Source organism: Cyrtonyx montezumae, unplaced genomic scaffold (assembly GCF_038088225.1).
Source record: "Cyrtonyx montezumae isolate F1298 unplaced genomic scaffold, pur_monq_1.0 scaffold_7, whole genome shotgun sequence".
Classification (NCBI taxonomy): Eukaryota; Metazoa; Chordata; class Aves; order Galliformes; family Odontophoridae; genus Cyrtonyx; species Cyrtonyx montezumae.
This window is the reverse complement of record NW_027072078.1, coordinates 2,471,924-2,499,622: the sequence shown is the minus strand read 5'-3', so window position 1 is coordinate 2,499,622 and position 27,699 is coordinate 2,471,924. Positions and strand designations below refer to the sequence as shown.

At 44.0% G+C, this 27,699-nt stretch overlaps 1 protein-coding gene across 1 annotated transcript in view; it reads left to right on the top strand.

Moving 5' to 3' along the window:
- Window positions 1-7,025: 7,025 nt before the first annotated feature.
- The window catches only part of IQCA1 (IQ motif containing with AAA domain 1), an 89,749-nt gene continuing 69,075 nt past the window's right edge, over window positions 7,026-27,699 (top strand). The window contains exons 1-5 of the mRNA XM_065750925.1: window positions 7,026-7,036; window positions 14,678-15,002; window positions 16,654-16,767; window positions 19,270-19,458; window positions 20,165-20,236. Coding sequence (XP_065606997.1) covers window positions 7,026-7,036; window positions 14,678-15,002; window positions 16,654-16,767; window positions 19,270-19,458; window positions 20,165-20,236 — 711 coding nt within the window. The remainder of the gene's footprint in view (window positions 7,037-14,677; window positions 15,003-16,653; window positions 16,768-19,269; window positions 19,459-20,164; window positions 20,237-27,699) is intronic.

Genomic DNA, 27,699 nt, shown 5'->3' with positions numbered 1-27,699 from the left:
CTTTTTGTTCTTGTTTTCTTTTTAATTCAAATTAGAAATCGGTTTTCAATAAAGATGCACCAAAATGAGACCTCTAGAGCATCATTGAGGATAGGGAGCACTGACTTTGGAAGCCCTAAGGCATTTCCCCTTTCCAGACTAACATTTCATGGCTCAGGTCACCCTTACATCTGGCAAAATTAGGAAGTATTCCATCCCTTTATAGCCTCCTCTCTCCTCATATCCTCCCTGCTTTAACAGGTTTTCACTTCTGGAAGTCTTCAAACCATGCTAACCAGAGCTCCCCCACAGAAACCCAAAGAGATGAGAACTGGGCTGCCCGGCCTCCCAAGGAGTCTGACTTCCTTACTTTTGAGATGAATCAAAGAGGATTAACTCAACAGGTGCTTTACTGGAGAGTGGGAGGGAAAACAAAGCAACACTGAAACAACAGCCTACGTGCACAAATAACAGATGAACTCCCTCTTCTGGGTGAAGAACTGCTAAAGCAGATGGCTAATAGCCCCTTCTCCTTAAGTCCCACCTCACTTTCAGGGGCTGGCTTTAGAGACATCAAGTCCCAGAGCCCAAAAGCTTCTCTTCAATCCATTAGCGTGTCTGGGTCTTACTGATCCAGATGCAACCCCTAAAACGTTGAGAGGTCTTCTCTGCCCCTTAATAATGGTCTTCTTTACCCTGCTCATCCCATGAAACACCATCTCAACCGCAAAGGTACATCAGTCATACACACAACATCTTGCCCTACAGGAGATATTTTCCAACAGCCTCTCTGTTTTACACATTGAGTAGAACAGCTGAAGCCAAGGCTGCTGTCCTATAAATTCCTTTTAATGGCTCGCTGCAAATATACAATCATTTAATTCCTTCAACTGGGTAAAACAGCTATTTTTTCCCCATGAGTCATCAAACACTAAGCAGCACACCAATGAACTGACCACTGAAGAGACCTACATCTATGACCCTTTTCTCCCTCTTTTCATGGAAAGCAAGCAGCCTTTCACTGTTCTGAGCTCTCTCCAACCCAGGGCTCTCCAGGAGGCCAGCCACACTGCATCTCCTATTTCAGACAGCATGAAACACACTGACTCAGGTCAACTACAATCCCACGGACAATAAATGCAGTTGAAAGGAATGGATAATGGCTCGTGCAAGTGAAATGAACTCAATGGGCAGACGTATCTAGTGTTAGAAGTCAAACTTCTTGTCATTCTTCCATCCGAATTAGGAATTTGAATTCGGATCTGGAAAATATTTCAGAATTTGGGCTTGGCCTTTTCTCCCTTGTTGGTAAAAACAATGAGGAAATGCACGCTAAAAATGAGGGAGGGAAATAAAACCGAAGATGGAAAATAGAAACTGAAATGACCACAAGCAGCTCAAAAATGGGAGCAGCTCGGTGCCTCCCCAGCACGAGAAACAGGGATCTCTTTTTTCCTGCAAACCACCCACATTTGATCTTTCAACTGCAAAAAATGGCAGTGAGACAGCTGCTAAAAATTACACTTATGTAATTCACAGGGACTGAGAGACGTGTACAAACTGTCGTTACCTCCTAAATCCCATTTCAGTTTTTCTGAAGCCCTCTACAAGAAGCAAAGCTTTCCTTCCTATAGCACAGACAGACCTATCACCATTTTGCCTCTCCATAAATTTCGACCAGAGGCCACCCCAAGAAACAAGTCATGGATATTCACCATGATTATTTCTGAAATCGAAGAACGACAAGCAAAATCAAGAGAGGGCGATGCACAGGGTCAACATCCAAGAACAACAAGCAAAATCAAGAGAGGGTGATGCACAGGGTCAACATCCAACAGACACTTTGGCTCATAACAAAATAAACACTGTGTATTAAAGAAAAAGCCTAACAATAATAAAGCATGTAAGATATTCTGAGCTCTGTCAATAAAGGTTGTGAAGAATTTTCATCAGATGGAAAAACACTGTAAGTGTTTGGAAAAGAGAGGGATAAAACTAGACTGACAGGCGAGTTCAGCCCCAACTACTGCCACTCACTTTGAGAAGGGAAATCAACAACATGAGAGTGGCAGATATGGAGTTTGTAGGTTCTTATTTAATATTTACATCACAGAGACGCTTACATCATATTTAAAACTGCTGGCTGGTGAGTCTCTAAAGTGAGTAAATGGCGAGAGGAACTGTATATCTTGAAAGAACCAAAGTGGGTCCATCCAGAAGTGCCATTTCACATTTGATATTGAATACATCTTCACATTACACAACAAAAAGAAATGCTACTTATTTCCAATATTTGCTTTCCAGAAAAGAATAGAAGTGAACCTTACCCTCCTAAGCGATTAAAGCTTGACAGAATTCACATTAATTTATTAAAAATTTGCTAGCTGAAGCCAAACGTTAAAGCCAACTAGTTTCCTAAAGCCTCTGCTAACAAATTACTTGGATAATCACCAGAAGCCTGAGTCCAATCCCCTTTTCTGTTTCTTTCTCACCAAAAAACATCTGGTGTACGTTAATTGTTGGTCTGAATCGACTGCAATATTTATCCTAGTGGACAACTTTAAGAACAATGTCATAGGTAATTAAAAGGGTGAATGCCGATGAACAGTTGTCAATACAGAATAAAATCAGTACACGACCAGATGTTACCTAATGATAGAGAGCTGACACTGAACTGGCTCTTTTGAAAGCTTTGATTTTATTGAACAACATCATTTCACAAGAGATGATTTGGGATTTTACTTTTTAACAAAGAGAGAAGTGGAGTGTGGCATGGCATTTAATATCTGGCTGAGATTTAAAACGCACACTCCTTATGAAGTATGACATTTTATACCTGAAGCCACAGGAACATTTCCCACGTTTCAGTGATAGAGGAAAATTCTTCAAATTAGAATTGAACTTTATACCTTCTAATTCTGCTCCAGTCCTCCTCCTCCGTGCACCGTGCTCGGGCCTGATGAACACACTGGTGCTATATCAAAGTCTAATAGACTTGACTACTGACAAAACCCCTTCACTTAGCCTTGAAGTAAGCAGCAAACCTCCTGTAGATGGTGGTTAATGCTAGCTGGCAAACAGCTCAGAGGCTCATCACACAACTAAATGAACTGGCCAGCACAGCCTTACTGGCAGTGTCGTTTCTCCTAGATATCAGAGCATATGTGGATGCAAGGTAGAACACAGTCCTGAAGCTCTAATGCAGGTGTAGCCTCCATGCTGCAAGCTGTCCAGAGCTCCTATCACATCAATCACAGCCAAAAGGGAAAATAAACCTCTATCTGCAAAGAAGCCTAGACCAACAGTTCCCCAGGCTTGATTGTAAGAGATCCTGCTTCCCATTTTGCAAGCACACAGCTTCACCATGCAGCTGAATTACACCCAGATACCCATTTTGAGGACAATCCCTACCATACCACGTCACAGCCACCACCTCTTGCAAGAGAGATCCTCTGTTGAGCCCTCTGGGATTGAGAGGTCATCAGTGCTTAGGGCAGGACTCCAGGGGAAGGTGGCTGAGGCATTCAGCAACATACATCCTTCCCAGCACTCCTTCACAGCCTCAGTCTTACCCAGGCTCCTTCCACCACCCTTTGCACTGTCAAGGAATCCCTTTTTGACCATATCCCACTGCGTGCTGCACGCTCCCTGGGGCAACACCAAGCACAGAAGCACTCCTCCCTCAGCACTGTGCCCCAAGGCACAGTCCAGAGCTCTGGCAGCACTTTGAAATAGGAGTTGCAAAGGCATAACATTTTTTCTATTATGTTCCTCGCTTTACGTTAAGCCCCTACTCAATAAGAGACAGGTGTACTAAGCTCCTTGCCAGGGACCTGAATTTAGAGGAACAAGGCCCTGCAGTTTTTAAGTCACCCTCCCATAAGCTCACTAGTCGCCCATTAAGCTCGTAATAAAAGGCTTTTTTGAAAAATGATGGCACCTAGTTTCCAAGGCAGCAGAATTTTTAAGCTTGTACTTGCAAAAGCCCAAGGAATTACTGATGCCAAAAGGAATGTGCTGTAGAAAAACCATCACCTATTTCTGCTGGCTGGATTAAATAACACAGCTTTATTTTTTAATGCAGCGTGATCGGGACAAGCAAGTCACCATCAACACGGCATGGAAATACACAACGTGTGGAATAACAGCTACAAATCCCTTTAATCTCTGGTGGTAACCAGAGGTATCAGCCAGCTGCCTGGAGGAATTGCTGGAGATGCATGATCCCAAGCTGGAAAGACTGAGACACTTCACAGTGTTGACTGATTGTCAACGGTTGGCTGGACTTCAATAGCAACTCGGTATGGGCCTACATCTTTCCTGCAGAAGTGGATCAGACAGGAGGACCTGCCCTGCCCCAGAAGGTTCTCAGCTCGCATGACATGAAGGAAGCACGGAACATGAAAGCAGGCTGCAGCAGCTCCAGGGGAAGAGACAAAATGGGAGATGAAGGAAAAGGAGAAGAAAAGCTGGAGAAGGGATGGGGAGCAGCTGAGACAGCCACGGGTGGAGATGAAGCCACAGCAGAAGATACACCTTAGAGGAAAGTAATCCTTTGAGGAAAGCACTGTCAGAACAGCCCAAACAAACCTGTGCCATTTCGCTTCAAATCCTTACATGAAAGCTCAAGGTTTCAACAGGAAACCTACAGCGGAACAGAACACCTCACGCTCCTCAGTCCCTCTCATCATAACTGCATATTTTCTTACCCTAAATCAATTATTTATTCTCAGCCAAACACTACTCCTGTTTCAGCTACAAAGCAGACACAGCAGGAATGAGAAGGGATTATTCCCCCCCTGCACCATGAACTATACTTCGGCCTCCTCCCCTCCTTGCCACCATTACAAGCAGCCTTGCCTCTATGTTTCAACCAGTCCTGAAAGCTTCACACCTTTCAGTCTCATGCACACACAACGGGTTGCACATCTATTAACTTAAGAAGCTGTTTTTGAGCAACACACTGCAGAGTATGAGAACTAAAGCAATTTCCTATTAGGACACCGGATCTTGAGTTTATTTATTGAATCATGAGAGCTTTTTTCTTTCTCTTGGAGACCTGGGAACCAAGCAAAAGAATGGAAGGTATTCTGAGGCCAATGGGAAAAGGTATATTGCTTAAGAGTTATGGCCAAATCAGTCCTTAAAACCACATGCACTTCCAAAAACAGCACTGTAGGGACTCTGTGGGTAAAACCCTTGGCTGAAAAAAAAATAGTTCAGCAAAAAAAGTGCTGTCCAAATGCCCGCGTTAATGGAAGTGAAAACATCAGGTTCCCATCCAGACCATGGTTTTACCTCAATTAAGGTGTTCAGTGAGAGCAAAGCACAAGTGAGTTATTGCTGTGCAGAATTCCCAACCTACAAACGGGTGAGAATTGAAGGCAGCAAAAGGAACCAGGCAAATCCTGATGGAAACCACCCCAGCGTGAAAAACAGCTTTCAAATGGATGCTGCTAATGACAAATCAGTCTGACATGATCAAAAAGAGGAGGAAAGAAACAAGTACCAAACCACCAGAGCACCAAAGCCATGAGGTTGGCACTGTCTGAAAAACTGTGTCCTAGAGGCCACAAGTTGTACCGGAGGAGGTTTAGATTGGACGTAAGGAAAAAGTTCCCTCAGAAACTGGTCAGGCTCTGGGATGGCCTGCCCACGGAGGTGGTGAAGTCATCATCCCTGGCAGTGTTCGAGAGGTGTTTGGATGGGGAAGCTATGAGATATGGTTTAGTAACTTGTGGTAGCAATGGGAATGGGTGGGCAGCTGGATGAGATGATCTTGTAGCTCCTTTCCAACCTCGTGATTCTATAGGCTTTTTATTAGGAACTTGGTTCTTTGAGGTTTACATTTCCAAGCTTTCCTCTGAAAACAGAAGGGCTAGGAGTTTTATTTCAAAAAACCCCATAGCCAAGATTGTCACCTAGTTATATGAGTAAGGGCTGTCAAGAAAACGGAAAAGAAAAGAAGTAAAGGAACACAGACACACAGATTTATGGCAAAAAATGCACTCACTGGCAAATGCTCATTGTCCAAGGAGTACATTTTTTCCCCAGAATGATGTGCTGTAATCCTCTTTCTAGCTCATATTTTTGCCCCTTTTAAAGGAGGCAGCCTTTAATGTCCTGTAATAGACATGCCTCATTCTGTATACATGCAATAAATTAGAAGAGAATCATTTTTGTAAAGCCTCCAGCTTCACCACCGTGCAAGCAGCTTGAGCCATTGTTTGCAAGGAAATGAAACAGCTGCATAGCCCTCACTGCCAGCTTCTTACAACACCAGGCCTCCAAAATGATGGCTGTGAGTTCACAGCACTGCAATGTGCCACTGCTCCTCATCACTGAATCACGGAATTACTGGCGTTGGAAGGGACCCAATCTGGTCCAAAGTCCCCTGCAGTGAGCATGGATGCCTACAGCTCCATCAGGTGCTCAGAACCCCATCCAGCCACTGCTGGGTGACTGGGAGGGGAGCAAACATACCAAACTTCCTCACAGCCCACCCTCTGCTTGCAGATACACTCCACAAAGGCAACGCAGGAATGAAACAGAAGGATAAGCACAGGGCTGTATCCATCTGCTGGGTTTTTTTTTTTTTCCATCTGAGGGGGAAAAAGAGGACAAAAAGCTGTTGAGTTTCACATTTGTTGTTGATTTTGGTGGTGGTTGGGGAGGGTATTTTTCTTTTATTGGTTCTGGGTGAACGTTATTTGGTTTTGTTTTTTTAAAGTAATAAGTCAACAGAAAGCCACTAGAGGAGCTTGCTACAGGGGAAAATAGGAAGAGTGAATGCAACTGGAAAAAAATATCAGTGAAGGGCAAGGTGCGGAAAAGAGATGGAGATAGAGAGGAGAAAGAGATAAAACGAGGGGAGGGGGGGGAGGAGAAACAGGAGAAGGCGAAAAGAGAAAAAGAAGAAAGGGGGAAGAGAAAAGGGGGAAGAAAGAAAGAACAGAGAGGACCGCGTCCCGCCCCGTCTCCATAGGAACGGCGGGGCCGCGGGGGAGCAGCGCAGCCCCGCATCCGCAGCCCTCGGAGCGGCCGGCATGTCGCAGGCGTGAGTAGAGTGGTTCAGGGGGGGAAAAAAAGGGACACAGGGGCCGGGCCCTTGCCCCCAGTGTCCCCCAGATGCTGCTTTCCTCGAGAGGAGTACGCTGGGGAGGGGAATCGGAAAGACTGGGGCGGGACGTGCTGCCCGCTGCTCCTCCCCTCCTGCAGAGTCAGGCTCTGAACTGAAAACCGCCCCTCCGACTCCTGCATCAGCGGTCCAGCCCGGGCAGTCCTTCCCGTGGCTTGTTTCCCCCTTTGCTGGGTGACAGCCCTCCTACCATCCTTCCAACCGGGCACAGCTCCCTTTGCCTCGCTCGTTGGCTCAGGAGAGGGGCGAGCCACTGCGTCCCTAGACCTCAATTCAAGCAACGGACTGGGCAGTTTTCTCCCCCCCTCCCCTCCCCCCCCATATTACCAGACAAAGCTCTCCAAGTAGTTCACCTCATCCATTATTAAGCCAGCTATTGGGTTGAGGTCATCACCTCCAAAAAGACGACAACTTGAATCAAAAGCACTCCCAAACGCTCAGATAGAAAGCACAAAATCCTTACCTAAAAACACATAGCCTGAAAGGCTTAATATTATAACTTTTAAAGGGCTGACAGCACTGTTATATTCATAAGCATTAAATGCTGGCTAGTCACAAATACACACGTCCCCCCCCAGCACAGAGCTGAATAATCATCAGTGTTAAGAAGCAGGATCATGCTTGCATGTCATCCTAGACTATCTTATTTTGCAAGGTGCAGCTGAGCTCTTTCTCAGTGCATTTCTGAGGCTGCTGGTGCTTGGCCCTGAGTACACACCGAAGCTAGCTTGGCTGCGTACCACGAGCTGCATTAAATTAAAAGCATTTTAAAAAGCAGAATACGGGGCCGTAAAACAGCCTGCTCGAAGCAAGTGGAGCAGAGAGCTAATAAGGCAGGGGGGTTAAGGGAAAAGAGCTTTGGGTACTTGTGGCAAAGATATTTCAGGGGAAATCAACCATTATTGGTCGAATACTGGGAAGTGGGAATGGCTGCCACATCACGTAGAAGACAGACCCCATCTAACAAATAGGCACACCAGAAAGCAGAGTCTGTAATACAGCTATTTCAATGCTATACAGCCACATCCTGTGTCCTGTATAGAAATGCTACACAGCATATTGCTTTTTCTCAAGTTTGAGGTGGACGGCTGCTTTACAGACATCTGGAAAAACAGCTGCTGCTACAGGGAGAGGAGTCGTACGTGTCTTGTGCAGCCAGCTGGACGTGCTGGATTTCCTAAGTATGTGCACAGGGCAGTTGTCCTGCACACACTGCATCTCAAAGCAGACAGATTGGCAACATTTGCAGCATGGCATTGCACTTGCACGCTTCCACAGCAAGGATTTCAGTATTTCCAGCCCCTTTCTGAGTAGCTCACGGTTCCCCTGCCTTAGTAAGCTTTATATCAAGTTATGGACGGGACACTCAAAGCACTCAGCTGCATTCTCTTAGGGCCTGTGCACTCCATCAGCCAGCTAAAAGAAAAGTTGGCACGTGCAGACACACTGGACATTTCATAAGTACAGTTTCCTCTTGAGTACTACAACATGCCCCTTACATTTGCTGTAAGGCTGACTGAGAAGCAATGCATCCCACTTCCTAAAGTGCTCAAGCCCTGCTTATTTGCATACAGATGTACATTTTGTTCCAGACACTGAACAGGAGATTTGTGTAGATGTTATTGCATTTATGCTTTCCTGCTGTGTTTCCTCCTCTTTTATGAATTTACTTACCATTTACCAGTAGGATCTTGACCTTAACTTGCCCTAACAGCCCCAGTCTAGACATGTTCAAAGCTGAGCCCTGGCACTGCTACCATTGGCACCAGGTTTTAATCAGCTGTAGGACGTTTGCCACTGCCACCAAGGAGCTTTAAACAATCAAAAAGCCTTAAAAATTTAAGGTCTGCTTGCAGCTTGAGATTATATAAAGTTCAGTATTCACCCGAGACAAGACTTTGATAGTCACAGCTTTCTCTTCTGACAAGAGCGACCAAAGGAAAGCTGCATGCTTTATATTACACCCCAAGGCTCGCTTAAAGAAAATTAAGGTTGCAAAACCAAGAACGTTTGAAAAGGTAAGAAAACGTCAGAGCAACTTTTCATCCCCTTTCTCCTCTCCACTTCAGGTGGTTGTGCTACGATACCACTGCTCGTTCTGTGATCACATCCTATTTTCTTCCCGCTGGGCCCAGGGCTCATTCAGTGATTGGGCTGTTGTCGAGCATTTCTTTTTTCCCTTCATTCACCCTGCGGCCCCCCAGGCCATATTCTTCAAATTCCATTCAAACACTGCAATTATTAACTTCCTCTGGGCATTCCTATCATGTTCTCTCCCAAACATTCACGGATTCATCTTCACCCCTTTTTCCACCCCTGGCGAGCATCAGTGTGTCATCCCCCTTATATTAAAGCGGGAGAAAAGAGACAGAATCAAAACGATCATAACTAAGACTCAAAGCTGCAACTCCTTCCCATGCCTCCCTTCATCTGTAATGAGCAGGCAGGGAAAGAGCTCATGTGTTACCCAGACATCTCCTCCTTTGGGGAGAAGTATTGTCAGTGGAAATATCCCAGCAGCACTTGTGCTAGAAAACAGTTGAAAGAAGAGGCCACAGTTTTTAAGAAACCGAGGAGACAGCGTTAACTTTAAATGAGCACAGAGCCTAGCAGAGGTAGAGCAGCACTCAGACTGAGCATTTGTGCTTTATGCATGTAACCACAGGCAGCTGGATGGACCTTTCCTTTGCTAAGAAAGAAAAAGGATCGTGAATACAGAAATAAACATCGTTGCCACACCAGTGAGCTGCGGCATGGGCACAAGCTGCCTTGAGCTTACTTAACTTAGGCCTGTGCTTTGGCTCCCCAGATACTTGATTCTATAAGACATCTGGCTAGGGCAAGCAAGCTGAAGGGAAGCTATCTAGCAACATTATCCCTACCAGCTAAGAATTTTAGCACAATTATTGGAACAAGGCCTGACCAAGTTCTATTGCATGAGTCAACACTGCTCCAGACCAGCTTTTAAAGCAGGGATCAGTTCAAACAACATTTGAACCTATTGCTTCTCATTCTTACTGGCCACACTGATCTCTGCTTCTGCCCCAGCTGTCACCACACAATACCTGAGCAGGTCAGCACAGGGAAAAAAGCACTCTGCTGGCCATAACAGACCAGCAGTCAGCTCAAGCCTGGTGATTTTTAGATAGAGAAAAGCAAAGCAGTTGCATTTGTGCAAGCCCCTCTTCCTCTCGGGGCCTCACTTTCCCCTCCAACCTTTGTCTCCTGTTTCTTTATTTTTACAAATGCTGCAGGGCAGGGTTTCCCTGCCTCCTGTTTGCCCAGGGCTTAGCACAATGGCTGGGCTGTCAAGCCTCAAGCATCTACAGTAGACCTGAGGGCTGGCCCCTGCACACACTTCCTTGTCGCTTGGCCCACATCTCAGTCGCATGCAGCCCTGCACGGACACCGTGACACTGCATACCTACACTCATTTGGGTTGGAGGGGACTCTTAAAGGTCATCCAGCCCAATGCCCCTGCAGTGAACAGGGACACCTACAGCTCCATCAGGTGCTCAGAGCTCTATCCAACCTCATCTCGGGCATCTCCAAGGTCAGGGCATCCACCACCTTTCTGGGCAACCCGACCCAGTGTCTCGCCACTCTTACTGTAAACAACTTCATTATATCCAACCTAAGTCTCCCCTCTTTTAGTTTGAAACCATTTCTCCTTGTCCTGCCACATCAGACCCTGTTAAGGAGCTTCAAAAATATCTTCTAAAATAGCTACAACAACGCTCCATATAATCAAAGAAAGGAGCTTCTACATTAGGTAAAGAGAGATACCAGCTGAGAGTTAAGTTTCCCTTCCAACTCTTTACATTTGGCCACCAATCAGACAAACACAGCAAGGTCCATGTGATACTATACCGTGCATTTCCATGGTTAGAGCTAGAGCTATTTCTGCCCTCAGAGGACAGCCCAGAAAAGCCAGGCATGAAGGAAGCCTGGGTGCAGCCCCTACGTGAGCCCATAGACTGACACAGCTTGGAGCACAAACTGTACTGTGGTCAGGAGTAGGAGAAAGCTTTGGCTGCTAAATAAGAACAGGACAACTTAAGGGGAGGGAGGGCAGAAAGGGGGGAGTGGAGGGAAAGCCTCACAAAAGCAGCCCCACTGATGCCAGATTCCAGCCCTGGCTCAACAGTGGTCTGAGGACAGTCTGCATGCTCAGCACAAATCCTTCCAGGAAGCTGTGCTTAAAGTCTCCAAACCAGTTTAAGGCAAGCAAGCAGACTAATCTTTGCTATACTAAGCCCCAGCAGATTTTTCTTATACCTAAGAGATGGGTCAAAGAGACATGTGAAGTTACAGGGTCCTGGAATATTAAAACGAGGCAATGCTTAATTTGGCAAGATTTTAAACATTTCTTAACTTAAAAAAAAAAATCTTCTTTCTAAACTTCATTGGATATGCAGATCAGGCTTCATTCGGAGCAGTAGAAGCAGAGTTCATGCTAGAATTCACACTACAGCAAAGGAGTGCTCTTACATACTTGTGTTACACCCTGTTTCTGCTTTGGGGGTGCACAGAGAAGGGATGCTGGCTGGGAGGAAAGGCCTGACCTTCCCTCCACGCTGTAAGCTGCCAGAAAGTGCACTGAGGGCTCTGCAGTTAAGTCACTTAATGTGCTTTTTCCTCATCCCATTACAGCGTTGCTTATTTCCCCCACAGCACTCCTATTTTGTAGTTGCTATGACAATTCGCAGCGTTACTTACTCTGCTATACACAGCTTACATGCAGAAATCAAGAGACAGACTTCTTCTCTGGGTTTTAATAAACCTATGCCTCGAGTAGGAAAATGACACTCAGTCCTGATGATTACCCATACACTAGTGGGCTAGTTAGATGCTCTAATCCACCTCTGATGTAGAATCATCCTCATTCACACACATAGCTCACTACCTAGCAAACCTACAAAGTGAACCAGTAACAGCAAATAAAAAGCCAGTGCACCCAAGGCTGTGTTGTACTCTATTCCCCCTTCAGCATGTGGAAGCAATTTGAGGGAGTTTACAACTTAATGCAGAAGGAGACTGAGCAAAGAGGGAAAGATTCAGATAGGGATTTCAGGATCACACGCTGTCTGATTGAGAGGCAAGAAGTCCTGTCCTTTGCTTTTAAGGCATAAGCTTGAGGACATGGATGCCCACTTGTGCAACCTGGTGTAGGAGCTGCTTTGGCAGGGGGGTTGCACTCGATCTCTAAAGGTCCCTTCCAACTCCTACAATTCTGTGATCCTGTGATCTATCCTTTTCTTCAGTGCCTCATTTTGGAGCCTGGCTCCTCTTTTACCCGAGTTTTCTCAGAACACCAGCTCTGATAAAAACCACAAACAACATCCACAGTTTCAACGATAGGCTTATAGCAACATGCCAGCAATCATCTTAATGCTTATCTGATAAGCAAACGCTTTATGGAAGCAATTATGTTCTATTTGCACTGACTTACATTAACATACTCTGAAGGGCTACGGCTCTCTTCCCCTCACCTCCATCAGAAAGTCATTCAAAACAGAGAAAGAAACTGGATATTAGCTGGCTCAGCAGGGGGAATCACTTGACATTCTTCACTTAGATGAGGGAGAAAGAGAGGTTATTGGAATTTAGAGTGGACAATTGCAGAGCTGATCCTCGTTTCTGTACAAATCCATTGTCTCCGTGCAATAAGTTGCACTAGAAATGCTCTAGCCTGAAGATACCCACTGTTTATGGGTTACCCATGTAGCTGCATAGACAGCCTACAGGGCCAAACATCCTTGAAGATTTATAACCTTTCCACTATCAAGTTGACTGTGGGTAGGCAGAAGCTAAGCAAGCACAATACCACGTTGTTTCCTTCTGTGCTGAAGGATCTAATCAGTATACATCCTTCCATGTCCTGGCTTCAGAAAAAGAGCCCAAAACTCCCATTGATCACCCAGGCAAGCCGTGAGGTCAAACCTTAATGGTGGTCTCACTCACAGCCAGCCTGACCACTCCGCTGGTTTTATTTTGTTTATCTCCCACACCTGGGTTAATTGCTGCAATTGAGCGATTCACTTGCTGCTATGGGATGAAAATGAAGCAGGAAAAAAGGAAGGGGAAAGACCTGGGTGGGCTGCAGAGGCAGTAGGAAAAGCAGGACCAGCTGCATCCTGCAGAAACGCAGGTCAGCTGAAAAGTATAGCATGCACTTCAAAAAGTGAACGGAGCAAATTCAATAGCAGAGGTGGGATTGTTGATGTTTTTGCTGACTGCTCCTGTGAGTCCTGTCAGCATCCTGGCTGTGCAGCACACCCATGTTGTAGGCACGTGAGCCTGTGGGCTGGAGCATCATCCTGTCACCCCTTGGTCTCTCTTGCAGTAGAAGTGGGTCATCCTGTACTCTGAGGTTGGGAACGGTAAGATCAGCTGACAGAGCTCCAACTTAGGCATTTCTTATCAAGCACAAGCAAGGTTAACAGCTGCCCAGCTTTCTTGTCAGAATGAATACACAAGTGCTGCTCAGAACAGCAAGAGGCCTGCTCTGAAAGCTCATAGGCAGAGTGTTTTATTGTCTTAATGCTTCTCCTTGAGGTTCTCAGAGCTGCAACCACGTTGAGTGCATGGATAGGTCTAGATTTAACCACTGAGCTCAACAGCCTTATTTTTAAGTCTAAGAAACAAGTCAGCTTTCTCTGTCAGAAGACAGTCTGCAAAGCAGACCAGCTAAAAGGACCTTCCACTACCGCGAACGTTACCACCTTCAAGTGACAAACCTGCTGTTTGGGCTTGTGTCTGAACATAAGTAAATCCCTCGGTTTGCTTCTTTATTCAGCAGCGAGCTGTTTTAGGATGAAAAGCCACTGACAGCCAGCCAGTCCGTCAGAGCTCAGCCTACTCCTACCAACAGCACAGAAGCCCTCTGATAAATGTTGTTACCACTTCTGCTACTGAAGCTGGCATTAGGTGACATCTCTCATGTCACATAGCCCTCCAGCCACCAGACCAGATGTTTGGCAGTTGCTTGGAGTGCAACAGTTGTTTCCATAGGAAAAAAATATACATCCTTCACATCTGAACTAGCACATGCAGATACACTCTTGCATTGGCACCAAAACAGCCCTCACCCCAAAATTAGCACAGAGCTTCAGGATGGTAGGGAAGCTTTTGAAAAATAACACTCTTCAGAATTGTAAAGCAGCCCTCATCCCAAACATGGAGAGACCTAGGACGGACTTCCCCTATCCTAAGGGCTTTGCAGGGACACTTTCCCTATTAAACCATCTTCTCAACCAACACACTCGAATGAAGCTCACTGCCTTGGCAGGGATGCAGCTTCGAACCTATGCTAAGGATGGAGTAAAATAAGTTTATTGACGTTTGGTGTTTCATTAGTACAATTTTAAGATTCCTATTTGGAAAACAAACGGAAAGGGAAACTTTCTGTTCCTGATTTTAAATCAAATGCAGTTAAAAGCTCTTTGGAATTATAATGGTTTGCATTACCAGTCTTGAGAAATCCCTGTGTGTAGAGTCCTGGCATCACTGTGTGATGGCTGTAACATCTCATTAAGACAATTTCTTCTCTTCTATCAGCACATACAATAAGATATGGGCAGATGCCCAGGAAGACCTTGACACCCAACTCCAGACAGAGAGAGAACAGTTCCTCCAGGTGGAGAAGGACAGCGTGAAAGCATTCAGGATGCTAGCTGCTTCCTACATCAAGTACCTACAGATCTTCCGTAGCTTGGAGGAGGCCCACGACCACCTCATTCACCAGCAAAAACGGGTAGCGATTCAGAAAGTGCTCAACGGCGTGATGGGCCGGATGCTGGAGCTGAAGAAAGAGATGGTGGAGCTGGAGAAGTCCGAGTTCCATTACATTGATAACATCATCGATGATCTAAAGCTTCTCCCGGTACGTCTACCTCAGTTACTGAGCAATTCCATGTGAAATTCCCTTCTCTGGGGATATTTAAAACCTACCTGGTATAGAGAAGCTGCTTTAGCACAGAGTTGGACTGGGAAGCCTCCAGAGGCCCCTTCCAACCCCTACAATTCTGCTTGAGCTATTAACAGCCCCCTGAGATAGAGCTCACCATACTGGGCGAACATGACAACAAAGCAAAAGTTTGAGACTCTGCTTTTGGAGCAGTGCGAAAAAGTGAGCAGTTAACAGATGCTACTTCTCTCGCAGACAGCTCCACCTATTGTCACGTTTAGGTACCACTGGCAACAGCTTTTCTGAAGAAAAGGAGTTGAAGCTTCAAGTACAGCTGTATTCCAGACCTCAGCTATAGCTTGAGATACATTGCCTCCTGTACACCACAGTAGTATGCTACTGGCAAGCCTGAAAAGCAATGCTTGACACCTAGAAAAAGACGAGCACGAATTCAAATCCCCTACCTTCATTTTAGGAAGGCAAGAGGTGCCTAGCTAGTACAAAATCAGAAACAAAAAGAGAAAATGTACTGTATTTCCTCTTCTTTTTGCCACATTGCTAAGGACAGGCAGGGCACTGAAGTTTCATCTTTAGTTTTTGCACAGTTGCCTTCCAGTGCTCAGTGACTCCATTTGCTAGGGTAATTAGAAAGGTATTTGGATACACACATCCCACACGGAGCTGCATGTTGGCTAAGAGGCTGCAAATTGTGAGGATAAATATTATGAGTCTGATCTTTCAATGTAGGGCCACAGAAAGAGATTATGAAGAGAAGCTGCCTCTGTACTAAGAAATACAGCCCAGAATTGCTGGTAATTAAAGCTCAGGTTAGCTACCAGAGCAGCTCCCCATCCCTGCACTGACTACATAAAGGCATCCAGGCAGACCACTTGATTTCTCACATCTAAAGACACCCAGATTTTTAATCCCCCTTAGAGCACCCTTAAAATGCAACGTAGAATCATTTCCATCAGCAATCGAGATGCTGGAAAATGAAAACAGGAGCTCAACAAGACAAATGTTTAGAAAGTTTAGCAATCCTGACCTCTGCGTTGATAAAATCGATAGGGATAAACACCACCCTGCTTGGAGGCTTCCTTATGCCACCACAATCAGGCCTGATTGTGAGTAGTAACTGAGATATCCCAGTCACTGGCAGCGTAGAAATACCCAAAGGCAAACTGCTTATACGAATATGCTTTGGTTCCTTATAATGGTTCCAAAAAAGCACAAGAGAACTGATCTATTTTTCATGCTGATTAGAAAAAGAAGTGGGATGATCACACAGCCAGAGGTATTCAATTCCACGGAAATCATGTTTAAATTACTAGCAGTCCTGCCAAATATTTTAACAGTTTCATAATATAATTGAGCCATTATAAAAAGAAAGATTTCTGGTCTGCTATGGTTCAGAAACTGGGCTGATTTATTTGTTGTTGTTGAATTAGGCCTTAAGTAATTGTGAAGTAACAGCTCAGCAGCTGTAACAGAGGTCAAGTTCCCTAATGCTCCAAAAAAATTCAATAATCTCCATCCAATTTAATTGCTTTGTGAAGGTGTTTAGCTAAGAAACAATACGATTTTCACACAGTTTTAAAAAGCATCTCACAACTACTTCTTCCTACAGGAAGACGCAGAAATACCTATCCCAAGATATTTTATTAAAGAGAACCTGGAAGCTTTGCAGCAGAGGGAGAAAACCCTGGATGAGATTTTATTGAATGCTGGATTGGAAACACAGGTAAGCATAATTTCTACCTACACAACAACGCGCTTGACTTCTACTGCTTATTGCCATGCATGTCTGTATAGCTAACAGAATATACAGTTCAAAATAGCATTGTAATCAGGATGGTATTTTACAGATTGTATCGCTAGAAAGATTAATACAGTGGAAGGAGATAATAAAAAGTAAATGAAATGCTCACCCGTGTCCTAGGCTCACAGAAGAAAACCCCAAAGGGAGCAATCTCCAGAAAGAGATCTTCCCCCAGTGGTGGTCAGCCCTTAAATGGGGTCTGGGAGAGCTGGAGCCAGACTCCACCCCTCCTGGTCACACAGGTGCACTGCCTTCACCTGTGCTCCTGCAGCTGACTCAGTGCTCACCTCAGGTGATCCATCAGTGGATCAGACTGTGATTCAGCAGTCCCCATACAACATCTGAACGTGAGCCACTGAAATAAGTATGGTGGTTAGGAAGTAAGTCTATTTGCAGATGAGGCTCAAACAGAAAGCAGCATTAAATTTTCCTGCCTAACAGTATCCAATCACATCTCAAGTCCAAGACTGGGTGTTTTAGGTGTTTTATTTACCTAGCTAGCTCTCATCGCATAATCAGTCCCACTGAAACCAAGGTGGGCTAAAGTTTTCCTGATCCAGGATTTCTGGCTTGAAAGGGCAAAACTCAGGGTTCAGGTCAACAAAACTGTTAACATTCAGTTGTTTATAATCTCCGAACAATGACTGCAGACTCTTCTGCACACCCATCAGGCTGCAGCTGCTAGGAGGAGTAGAAAATAGGGTTTTGGCAGAGCAAAAGTCATTACGGAGAAGTACATGAGTGTTCCAGTGAAGACTGTTCTGGATTTGATATTCTTCTGACCTCTTGGAAATGGCGTGCTGCCTGCAAGCAGCCCCCTCACCTCCTGAAACAAACAACTGTGCTGATGTGTCTGCAGACTGAGGTTTGTGGATGTTGCAGCCACAAAGAGACGGTCCTGATCAGACCACCGCGCTACCCCAGCCACTGAATCTTCCTAAAAGTGCTGCTGGGGGAAGTCTGCTTCCTCTCTGGGTATGTGGTAGCGTTGATCCCACAGAGTGAAGGAGGGAAGGCTCCCAGGGACAGAAAAAACGCAGGGTCTCCACTAGATTACTTTAATGGGCAGCTGCAGCCCTGCTGGCCTCTGCAGTAAATTTTGGGGTACATCCCTCTAATGGTCTGACTTTGGTCTGTGGAGATCCTCTTTTCTGGCACGTTACTTCTTAGAGCCTTTTTGTTTCCCACTGTTCTGTTCTCATCCCTTTTCAGCACGGCAGCCATTAACAAATGAGTCTTTCCAGCATGCAGCCAGCTCGCCTGGAAGTGCCAGGCTGCAGGTCTCCTTTGCCAGGATGCCACAACAGACGCACGGGATTCAATAAGCAGGATGAAAACAATCTCATATGAGCCCCGTATGAATCCCATGCCTTATGCTACACTCCAGTTCCATCACTGCTGTGATTGCTAGAGGAATGTATGCATCACAGCAAGCCATGTACGCTCAGGAAACCCTGACTGCTGTGCAGCAGAATGCTGTGCTGCTGAATGTCCATGGAAGCCCTGTTACAAGCAGCCAAGGATACACACAAAACTGGAGTTTTATCAGGAGTCAGGTTTATCAGAGGAATCTGCTCTGCAGACCATTTATCCTCCTGTGTATTACCATTGTAGAAAGCTCTGCTGAAAATGTTGTACAGTGAGCTCCACACAATATATATAGAAGCACTGAATGTGAACAGTCTCCAATAGGGGGATTAATGTCAGGAAAGGACAATAATTCAGCCTTCCCATGGGGAGCGTGAGGCATCGAAGAGTTCTCAGGAATGAGAGGAGGAGTCCTCTCCAGCTGCCCTGCTCTGACATGCTGTTTTCCTAAGCCCCAACCTGGGCTGGGCTGACTGGCTCAAATCAGCCTGTCCTTTCATTCAGCAAAAGAGCTGGAGGAGACCCAGCAGCACACCCAGACACCCATCACTACAGAAACTAGAGGAAAAAATAAAAAGAAGGCAGAGCCTGAAGAATTTTCTTTTAATAGGAGAAAGTTCTATGGTTCTTTATGCCTTTTGTCCCAAATTGATAACGTTAGGTTGCATAAACTATACAAAGCCATTTGTATTTTGTACTGTAGCAGTGCCTGCTGCTCAGAGGCATGCCCCAGAGCTGTACCATCTGTTTTCTCTCTGCCTTCCATCCATTCGTTCTGCTATGTCCAGCCTTGCCACCTTCCTACCTGGGGTCCTTTAGGAACGACAGCAACACGTCAGGTTCACTTTCTCCTTCAGATTGCATCTCTCAAGATAACTAAGTTCAAAAATACCACATGACAGCCTCGAGAGAAGAGACTCTGCTGCTTGTAGCAGAGATGTTTTGTCTTAGGAAGTTTCCTCTAAAGGTTAATTCCTTGTCTCATTTGCTAACTGAGGTAGGCAGTTAACAAAAACACTCTGCTTTGTCCTTTCCTCTTTGGCTACGCTGCTGAAGAAACCTGTCAAGGCCATGACATTTGAAGAAGCCGTTAAAACGATCCAGGTCGCAGAGCGGGCTCGCCAAGGCCGGCGTCGAGCATTATTCAAGAAGCAAATCTACCTTCAATGGAAGACAAAAAGACATCCAAAACTTCAGGAAAAGACTGGTCCAAATCCAGATGACGCTGCCACTTGCATTCAAAAGGTGAGACCTTTGATGTAATGAGAGCTCTGGTGAGAGCAAGGGACAGTGTGTTTTATTCAGAAGAACAGCAGAAGAGAGCAGCGCAGCTCATAGGGTGGGAAACATTCTGAATGCATTGCTCTCATAGCAAGGTGAAATACATCATTTAGGCCACTTAAAAAAAAATGAGACATAACCCTAGAGGTGAGATCAATGGGAGCAGTTCTGCACTGGCAGAGCAGGATGACTCTATAACCTACATGTTGTTTTTCTGCTCTGATTTTTCTGACCTCAATTGCTCTTCCTGGCATCACCTTGAAATCCAGTGCCTTTTCCTGTGGTCTCCAGGGAAAAAGTTCATTCCATACCTCAAGAAAAATGAGAATGGGATATCACTGCTAAATTCCAGAAAAAAATTCCTTATGCGCGAGTAATTTGGGTAATTCAGCCTGATGAGAACAAGAATTCACTCCAAATCTTTAATCTAAACACTTTCTGAACCCTGATGTTGTGTTAGAAGACATATGCCAGCACGAGGGGATAAGGGGATAACAAACTTGGAAACTTCTTTTTTAAAGAACATGGCAGCTGCCAACCTGTTCAAGAGTAATAGTTTCAATTGTATATTGTGCCTTTCCTTCCTCTATTTGTTTTTTCCTGTCTGCCACAGTGAAAGGAAGCTGTAACAAGGCCCATTTATCTCATTAGAGTTTTGTTTACAATTCAGGTTTGGCGAGGATATATCCAGCGCAAGAAAACAGAGCAAATGAGAGAAGAGGAAATAATATTTCTGGGGATGGTAAGTGGTGCTGTCTAGAGAATATAAAACACTGTAGTCCATTTCTTCTTCAGACTTTTGTAATTTAACAGAAAACAAGAAATTAATTTCTAAGATGCTTTCCTCTTTAAAAGGAGTCTCTAAGGAATATAGAACTAAACAGAAATGATAAATGGCACAGAAGTACCTCAATTTGTCTTAAACTGCATGCTCTTATGCTACATGTACATAGAGCAATGTATATGGCAGAAGGGGACGGTTTAGAGCTTGCCCCAGGAATTTGATGCAGGCACGATGGAGAAAAAGAATTCTATTAATCTATTTTTAATTCAGAGCAGCAAGACAAGCAAAGAATTAAAGAGCAGTGTCTCCTCCTCACATCCTTTTGCAACCTAATGCATGTGTATCTCAAGAGAAAGGGAAGGGACATTAGAATTGCCACATTGTGGTGTCAGGGTGTCAGTATTTCCATCAGTCTGTATAGAAACAGAGAACCTAAATACTGCAGAAGTACAGGGAAGTCTGAGGTCAGATAGAGCGTGTAGAGTGAAAGTGAAAAGAAAGTGCCCCTACTGACAAGGCACACAGAGAGAGGAATCTCCCCAAACCCAGAAGGCATATCTTCTCCCACCAACACCTCCCTTCCAACAAATACCTGAGAAGAAGGATGAACTCTTTACGGATGACACCTCCCTTGTCCCCCACTAATTCTCTGAGTGCTTTCATTAGGCTCTAGCAGGAGGCAAGCCTTGCAACTCTTCAATTCCAGCTACACTAGTGCATCCCTTGTTTCAAGTCCTAGTGTAGCTGCTTCTGAGCACTTGCCTTGCAAGAGATCCATCTTCATTTTGCATTCGGTTTATTTATTCTGTCTGGCTTTTAAGACCTTAAATGATCACTTGGAAACAGACATTTAATTTTGAATGAAAATACGCTCCCTGCTTCTCCCAGACAGTTTGAAGGATTTCCTTAGCCAGCCATGAGGTTGCACTTTGGTGGGTAATGGCTGTTAGAAAAGCGAGTTGTACCTGCAGCAGACATCTGCCAAATGTCTGTCATCAGTTAAGAATGACCGTGAAACCTTATCTGTAGATAAGTGTATATGCTACATCCTAAGTTTTACTGAGTTAAATACAGATAAGTGTCATGGGCTTTTGCCTTTCGTATCTGCTAGTCATTAACAGTAAGCACGGCCAGCATAGGTAGCCAGAGCTTGTCTGCTGATTCTGCCTCTCTTTAAGACAAAGATTTTAAGTGGCATAGACTAAAACGAGGAATATTTGGAATGTACTGAGAATAAATTAGACAATACACCTTCTGCAGAACAAGGGATCAAATCCAGTAACAGTTTCCTGCAAGTCTTAAAACTTAGTAAGGGAGGAAGTCTAAGGCTGATACAAGTTTCTGGAGGGTTCACAGCCAATGCTTGGTGGCCAATGGGCAGACAGCAACCAATGGAAGGAGCAATGGATCACTAGGGTATAAATAGCCACCTACTGTACATTATGGGAAGGAAGATCTATTTGATCATAGGGATGAAGGGAATTCAAAGCAAACACATGGACTGAATTCATTTCCTGACCTCCAGTGAGGAGCAGGAGAATTAATGTTTTCAGTTCTGTGCTCAGACTCATTACTCTTTATCAAGCATACAATCAAACTATCAGGTTTGGGGGAAGAATACCTCTTAATAAAAATAATCTGTTTGTATTTCTGGTATTCTTATATTTTCCCATTCTGTTTTACTTTTACTTTTTGTGCCACATTCCCTTCCATGCTCTCCAAAGGAGGTGAACAGCAATAAAGCATGGGTTCCCACTGATAGATAGGCAGTGAGCTCCAAAGGTCAAGTCTCTTTGATGTACGATCACGTCAGCCCTCTAAAAAATGACCACAGATCTTCATGTGTAAATACGTTGAATTTGCTTTTCTAATGCTGCACGGCATAGATAAATTAGAAGATCTAGCCATCCATTACTCCAAGTGCATCCCAAAGGAGACCCGACTTCTGCTACAATAAATATAATTTCGCTTGTAATTATAGTTATTTTTAAGATGTGGGTGTTGCTCTCGTGTGAAAAGTGCTTTACAAAAACAGCGAGACCATTTGAAGTTCTGAATAATGATTTTTGGAAAAATTCAATCACGTTCATCTTGAAAGTATGGAAATACATGCAACAGAGGTAGTCCAATCTTATGCTTGACTTGGTATTATTTTCTTTACTGTTCCCTTACTTCAGAAAAAAATTTATGTTTGTTTTCTGGAATTCAATTCTATTTCTTTTCCTCGATGACAGAGTAGAAGTCAGTGTTCCAGAGATTTTTCTTGGCTCGTAAGTAAAGCCTCATTATTATTATTATTTATTAAACCTTAATTGCAGAAACAGCATGATCCCCTCAGCACATGTTTTTCTAAATCTCTGATAAATCACAATTGGCAATACTAGTTTAATTTGGAAAGAGAAGCAAGCCTCACTAAGAGCACATCTATCTTGATAACTGCATCCTGACCTATTTCCTGATCTTCCTGACATGGCTGTTTACCACCAGCCCCAGCACCACCAGTGTAACCAATGCTGCAAACCAAGTACTTAAACCACAGTGCCTACACAGATGCTGCAAGACAAACTCTCTTGAAAGCATTCGTATGTTCTCCAAATCAACCTTTATCTTCCAACTGTATTCTACCACTGCAGGCCAATTCAGTGTGCCATTTTTGTGTTTTTTAAAGTGCTGTAGGCTTCCACTGCTCTTCCTCCTTCTGTATCCTTCGTGTATGAGTAGATCAATGCATTCTTAAATAACTGTTTTCTCCTGCTTACCTCTTTTAAGCATATCCTAATTTAGGCATGTTGCCTTGTCTAATGCATTTATTTATACCCGAGAGAAGACTCTGCCAAACATTTCTTGTTCTTTGAATTCCTGATAAATATTCATTTCATCCAGTTAAAAATAATAATTAACAAAGCAATGTTTCCTGGAATAGCCTTCAGTGTAAACATTCAAGCCTGTGGCTAAATAAATATTACATGGCATTGGACAAACTGCAAGCTCCACAAGCACATAAAATTTGAAATACTTCCTCAGTTCCTGGAAGTAGGCAAACACAGTAGTGTTACACACCAGGCCTGATATACTGGGCTTAAGATTAGAATGATTTTTGTTATGCTTGCAGCCTAGAGGGTGCTTAGATGTCAGCAAAAGCTGTTGTTATTTTGCCAGGCATGCACATACCTCTAAACAGTGATCACTAATCTGTCTAATGGTGCAAGCAAGCAAGCATCTCACTAAATAATTTGGCTTCCATTGACTGGAGTCACATTGCCTTTCAGAGTCCACAACATACTTGCCAGTTTCAGTACAAGTTTGACAGCATGCTCAAGTATATTATCCAAAGAAACATAACCGTAATTACATAAACTTATATGGTCATAAATTTAAATGGCTTTTTCCACTTCCAACTCTCTTTGAGGGTATGGAAATGTGTCACATGTCAATATTTATTTATATATTGCATAAATCCATGAAGCAGCCTTTTTCAATATTTTTCTAACAAGACCTCTTACTACAAATGCTTTGTTTGAATGCATATGACAATTACTTTAATTGGGAAAGCCATTGAAGTGAATCGTATAGTAGGGAAGCTTTAATGAATGCAATATATTTTGTTTAGTTGCTCCTCTTTTGCGCCTAATTTAGGAATTCAGCCATATAATTGATGTGGCTATCACCATTGGTGGAGCATGGAACCTACACGAACACAATCTTCATCAGACAAGAGACCTCTTTGAAACACATTCTTCCTGCAGCCAGACAAAACAAGAAAATGAGAACAGAGCTAACTCCTCTATTAAACTTCCACAGAGAATTCGAATCACAGCTTAAAATTCAGCAGAATAAATTAGCAGAGAGCAAGACCCTGGCTGCTTAGGTAGAATATTCCTTTCTTCTAGTGAGGAGTTGCTTGTCTGCACAGTTCAAATGTCAAGACCTCACTTTCACTGCTCATGAAAATAAATGACCATTAAAAATAGTTGCTTTTCTGGGAAAATAAAGTCCTCTGGAGAAACAAACTCTGCTACTCCTGAAGCAACCGAACACTACTCAATTACTACATCTATTGAAAGATTACACATTTGGACAATGCTGTCTGTAGCAAGACAATTTCTGAAAGGGTTCCTTAAAACCATTCAGAGTTCTGTTCAGCTGTGCTGTTTCAGGTCTAAGAAAAGAAGCCATCCTAAATTAAGTACTCAGAAATAAAAGCTGCAGTAAATCCACCTTTCAGGCATCACATGAGCGTGTTCGCCTTGAAACGTGAAATAGAATAAAACATTTATTTCACTGAAATGAAGATGATCTTCCCTTGTAAGTGCAGTTGTAATGGAACAATCGAAGAGCAGTTAGTTCCACAGTATGGGGCCTCCTCGATGTAGAAGTCTAGCCTTAAGCATGTTCAGCCAGCCTGCACACCTCTAAGTGTTTTATAATGAACAATAAAGCAGTCTGTGTTGGGAAAAGTTGTTGAGCTGACTAAGCAGAAAGGCAGACATTTCAAGCTAGGAAAGCATGATCTACGCAATTGAGCTCCTAAGTGTGAAAGAGAGTGTGCACAGAGGCTTTCACCACATTGGCCTACCTGAAATGCATAGGGACCTGCTCCTTCTTTCTGCTGGTGGGTCTTTCACTTTGGTAAAACCTACATTCTCTTTGTGGAGAGAAGGAATAAAGAGCACATTAAACAGATCTCTCATCAGCACACTTGTGACTGATGAGTTGGAATAAAATTCTCTTTTAGACAAACGTCCATTTTGCCTTATTAATTTAAACAAGGATTTTAAAGACAAAGCCCATCAAACATTAGATAAGCATTTTAAGTTAATGGACCATGTAGTCCTATTTTCCCAGAAACTCAAGAATCTTCCTATTATGCCCTATTTTCACAGCAACATCAATTATTAATATGTATACTTTTGCTGACAGAGGACCACACTAAAATGTGAGTTTCGTTATCCAGTTCTGGGTCATTAACTGTGAAAAGCTTGTAAATATAATGGTTTATTCACATGGGAAGCCTTCATTAAGATGCATTATTCTACAACTGATGTGGCAGCACTGCATTAACAAGTTCACTGTCTCCATCTAATATTTGTAATTTGTTTCTAAATGAGTCGCTGTTCGTAGGGCAAGTTAACAAATCTGAATTTCACATGGCCAAAGAAATTTCTTAGAGATGGGAAAATACTTCTTCCCCCAAGGAAAAGCTATTTATTAGTGCCTTGCTATAGAATGCCTCCCTTTGATTCAGAAGCAGAAACATTAGAGGCGCTGAGAGAAGCAATGTTAGAAATAAATTGCCTTTTGTCTTCCTTAACGTGCACATCAAGTATAGTGAGCTGCAAAGTTGCCCTCATCACATTGTCTCAGTACAACACTTCAGAAATCCAGAATGAGTATGCCTGTGCATGGAAAGCAGCTCTGTAATGCTGCAAGGCACAGGGCAGAGGCTGGCCAGCAGGGAGACATTCATAATGGAAGCGTTGGAAGTCACCCTCTCACACCAGCCATCTGTCTTGGCACGCTTTCTGTCCTTTCAGAAAGTATTTCCTCCATCATCAGACAGACGTTTTTCAGACATACCTTCTTCTGAAGCCTGTTCCTTGATGAGTAAACACAGACTTCTCTGGTGCTGTCTCCCTCTGAAAACCCAAAAGCGTCTGAAAAATGAATTTAAGTTCACACCTCTCGCAGCTGACTCCTCGTGACTGGGGCAGGATTAGGGATGGCTTGAACTCTCAAACTGGAGAGGCTTAGGGCAGCATATACTTTTGTGATTAGGATAAGAACAGTTAGTCAAAAGAAAGCGTGCTTAGCATGCTTTGTTTCTTTAACTACAAAGCAAGAAAATGGGACCCATGTTCTATAATTCAAATTGCACGTGCATAAAGGCAAAGGGATCAGCACAAACAAGGAGGTGTAACAAAAGGAAAGAAAATGAATGCTCACCCATCTCTGAGGACACAGACTCACAGGAAAACAACTCCAAAGGAGGAATCTCCAACAAGAGATCCTTCCTCAGTGGCAGTCAGCCCTTAAATAAGGTCTAAGAGGGCTACAGCCTGGCTCCACCCCTTCCAGTCCCACAGGTGAACTGCCTTCACCTGTGCTCCCAGGGCTGACCAGGTCTTTCCTTCAGGTGCTCAATCAGTGCTTCAGGCCGTGACTCAGCAGTCCCCATACAACGTGCTATTCAAAGCATTCTTTTTTTAAGGTGTTGTAGAAGTCTATAACATTTCATACACAGATGACTTGGTTTTCTTTCCTTGGTTTGAGTCTATCTGACAAAAGAAAGAAAGCTTTTCTACAAAAACGCATCACAAATGCACAACAGATGGCAGAGAACTGACAGCTAAAACAATGGCAGATTTACATCATTCTTAAACTAATATCATCTGGACATCTCGTTACATCTCTTCAGCAGCTCCTGCAGCTGGAGTGTCTATTTTTAGGTGATCCTGTTAAATTCACTCTACACTCCAATTTTCTCTATTTCATTCATCTTCTTGTTAGAGTGTAGGTGATACTCTAACACTGATCCCATTTCTTGGTCTTTCACACCCCTACGTACTCTTGGATCCCTTCTTATAGGTCAAGGAAGCAGTTTTTGAGATAATATCAACTTCTACTTCTTAGCCCACACGTATGTAAAAGTTCTTTTGATGTTTCCTCACGTGTCAGCGCCTTTCTTCTCCTGTTACTATATGAAATCGATAGTTTCCATGTTCCCATTTTTCTGTCAGTTCTTCAGTCAGTTCACATGCTCCGCCAGCTGGAGTTTGCCTGGGAAGATCCAGAGAGACACCAAGTTCAGTTCAGCTTTTGTTGACATAACTGCCTTGATTTCAAAGTAACTGAAGGAAGAGTCAGACCAGTTGTACACTCACCTGTTATATTTCCTTTAAAATCAGATAGCTGTGGCATGATTTCCTCACAGCTGTTCAACGCTTTCCTTCTCCTCCCAAAGAACAGAAGCCAGCCCATGGTTCTTGACATGTGTAGACCTCCTGGTCAATGCTCATAATAAACACAGTGCATTGTGTAAGTTCCCCGTCAGACTGCCATGAATCCTTCAGGACTCATTTATCATGGGCAGCCCTGCTCTTCTTCCCATGCTCTCCCTCACCCATCACTCAGAGCACACCATTTCCAGAGGTTTGCACTACAGGAGGACCCCCATCGGGCAAGTGAATGTCCATTGCTAGGCCGACTTCAAAGGCTGTCATTCGTTATGAACGTCTCTCTCTGTCACTCCTCAGCTTGCCTGCCAGAACTGACTCCCACTCAGATCAAGTGTCTCTGTGTACCTGCCATGTCACACTATCTTGTTGGCTCCTTCCCAGCTCATAGCCTCCTCTGCATGAATCCAGCTTATCCGGCTGCTGAGGTTTGGGCCAGCCCCACTCTCCCAGTGAGAGAAGCACATT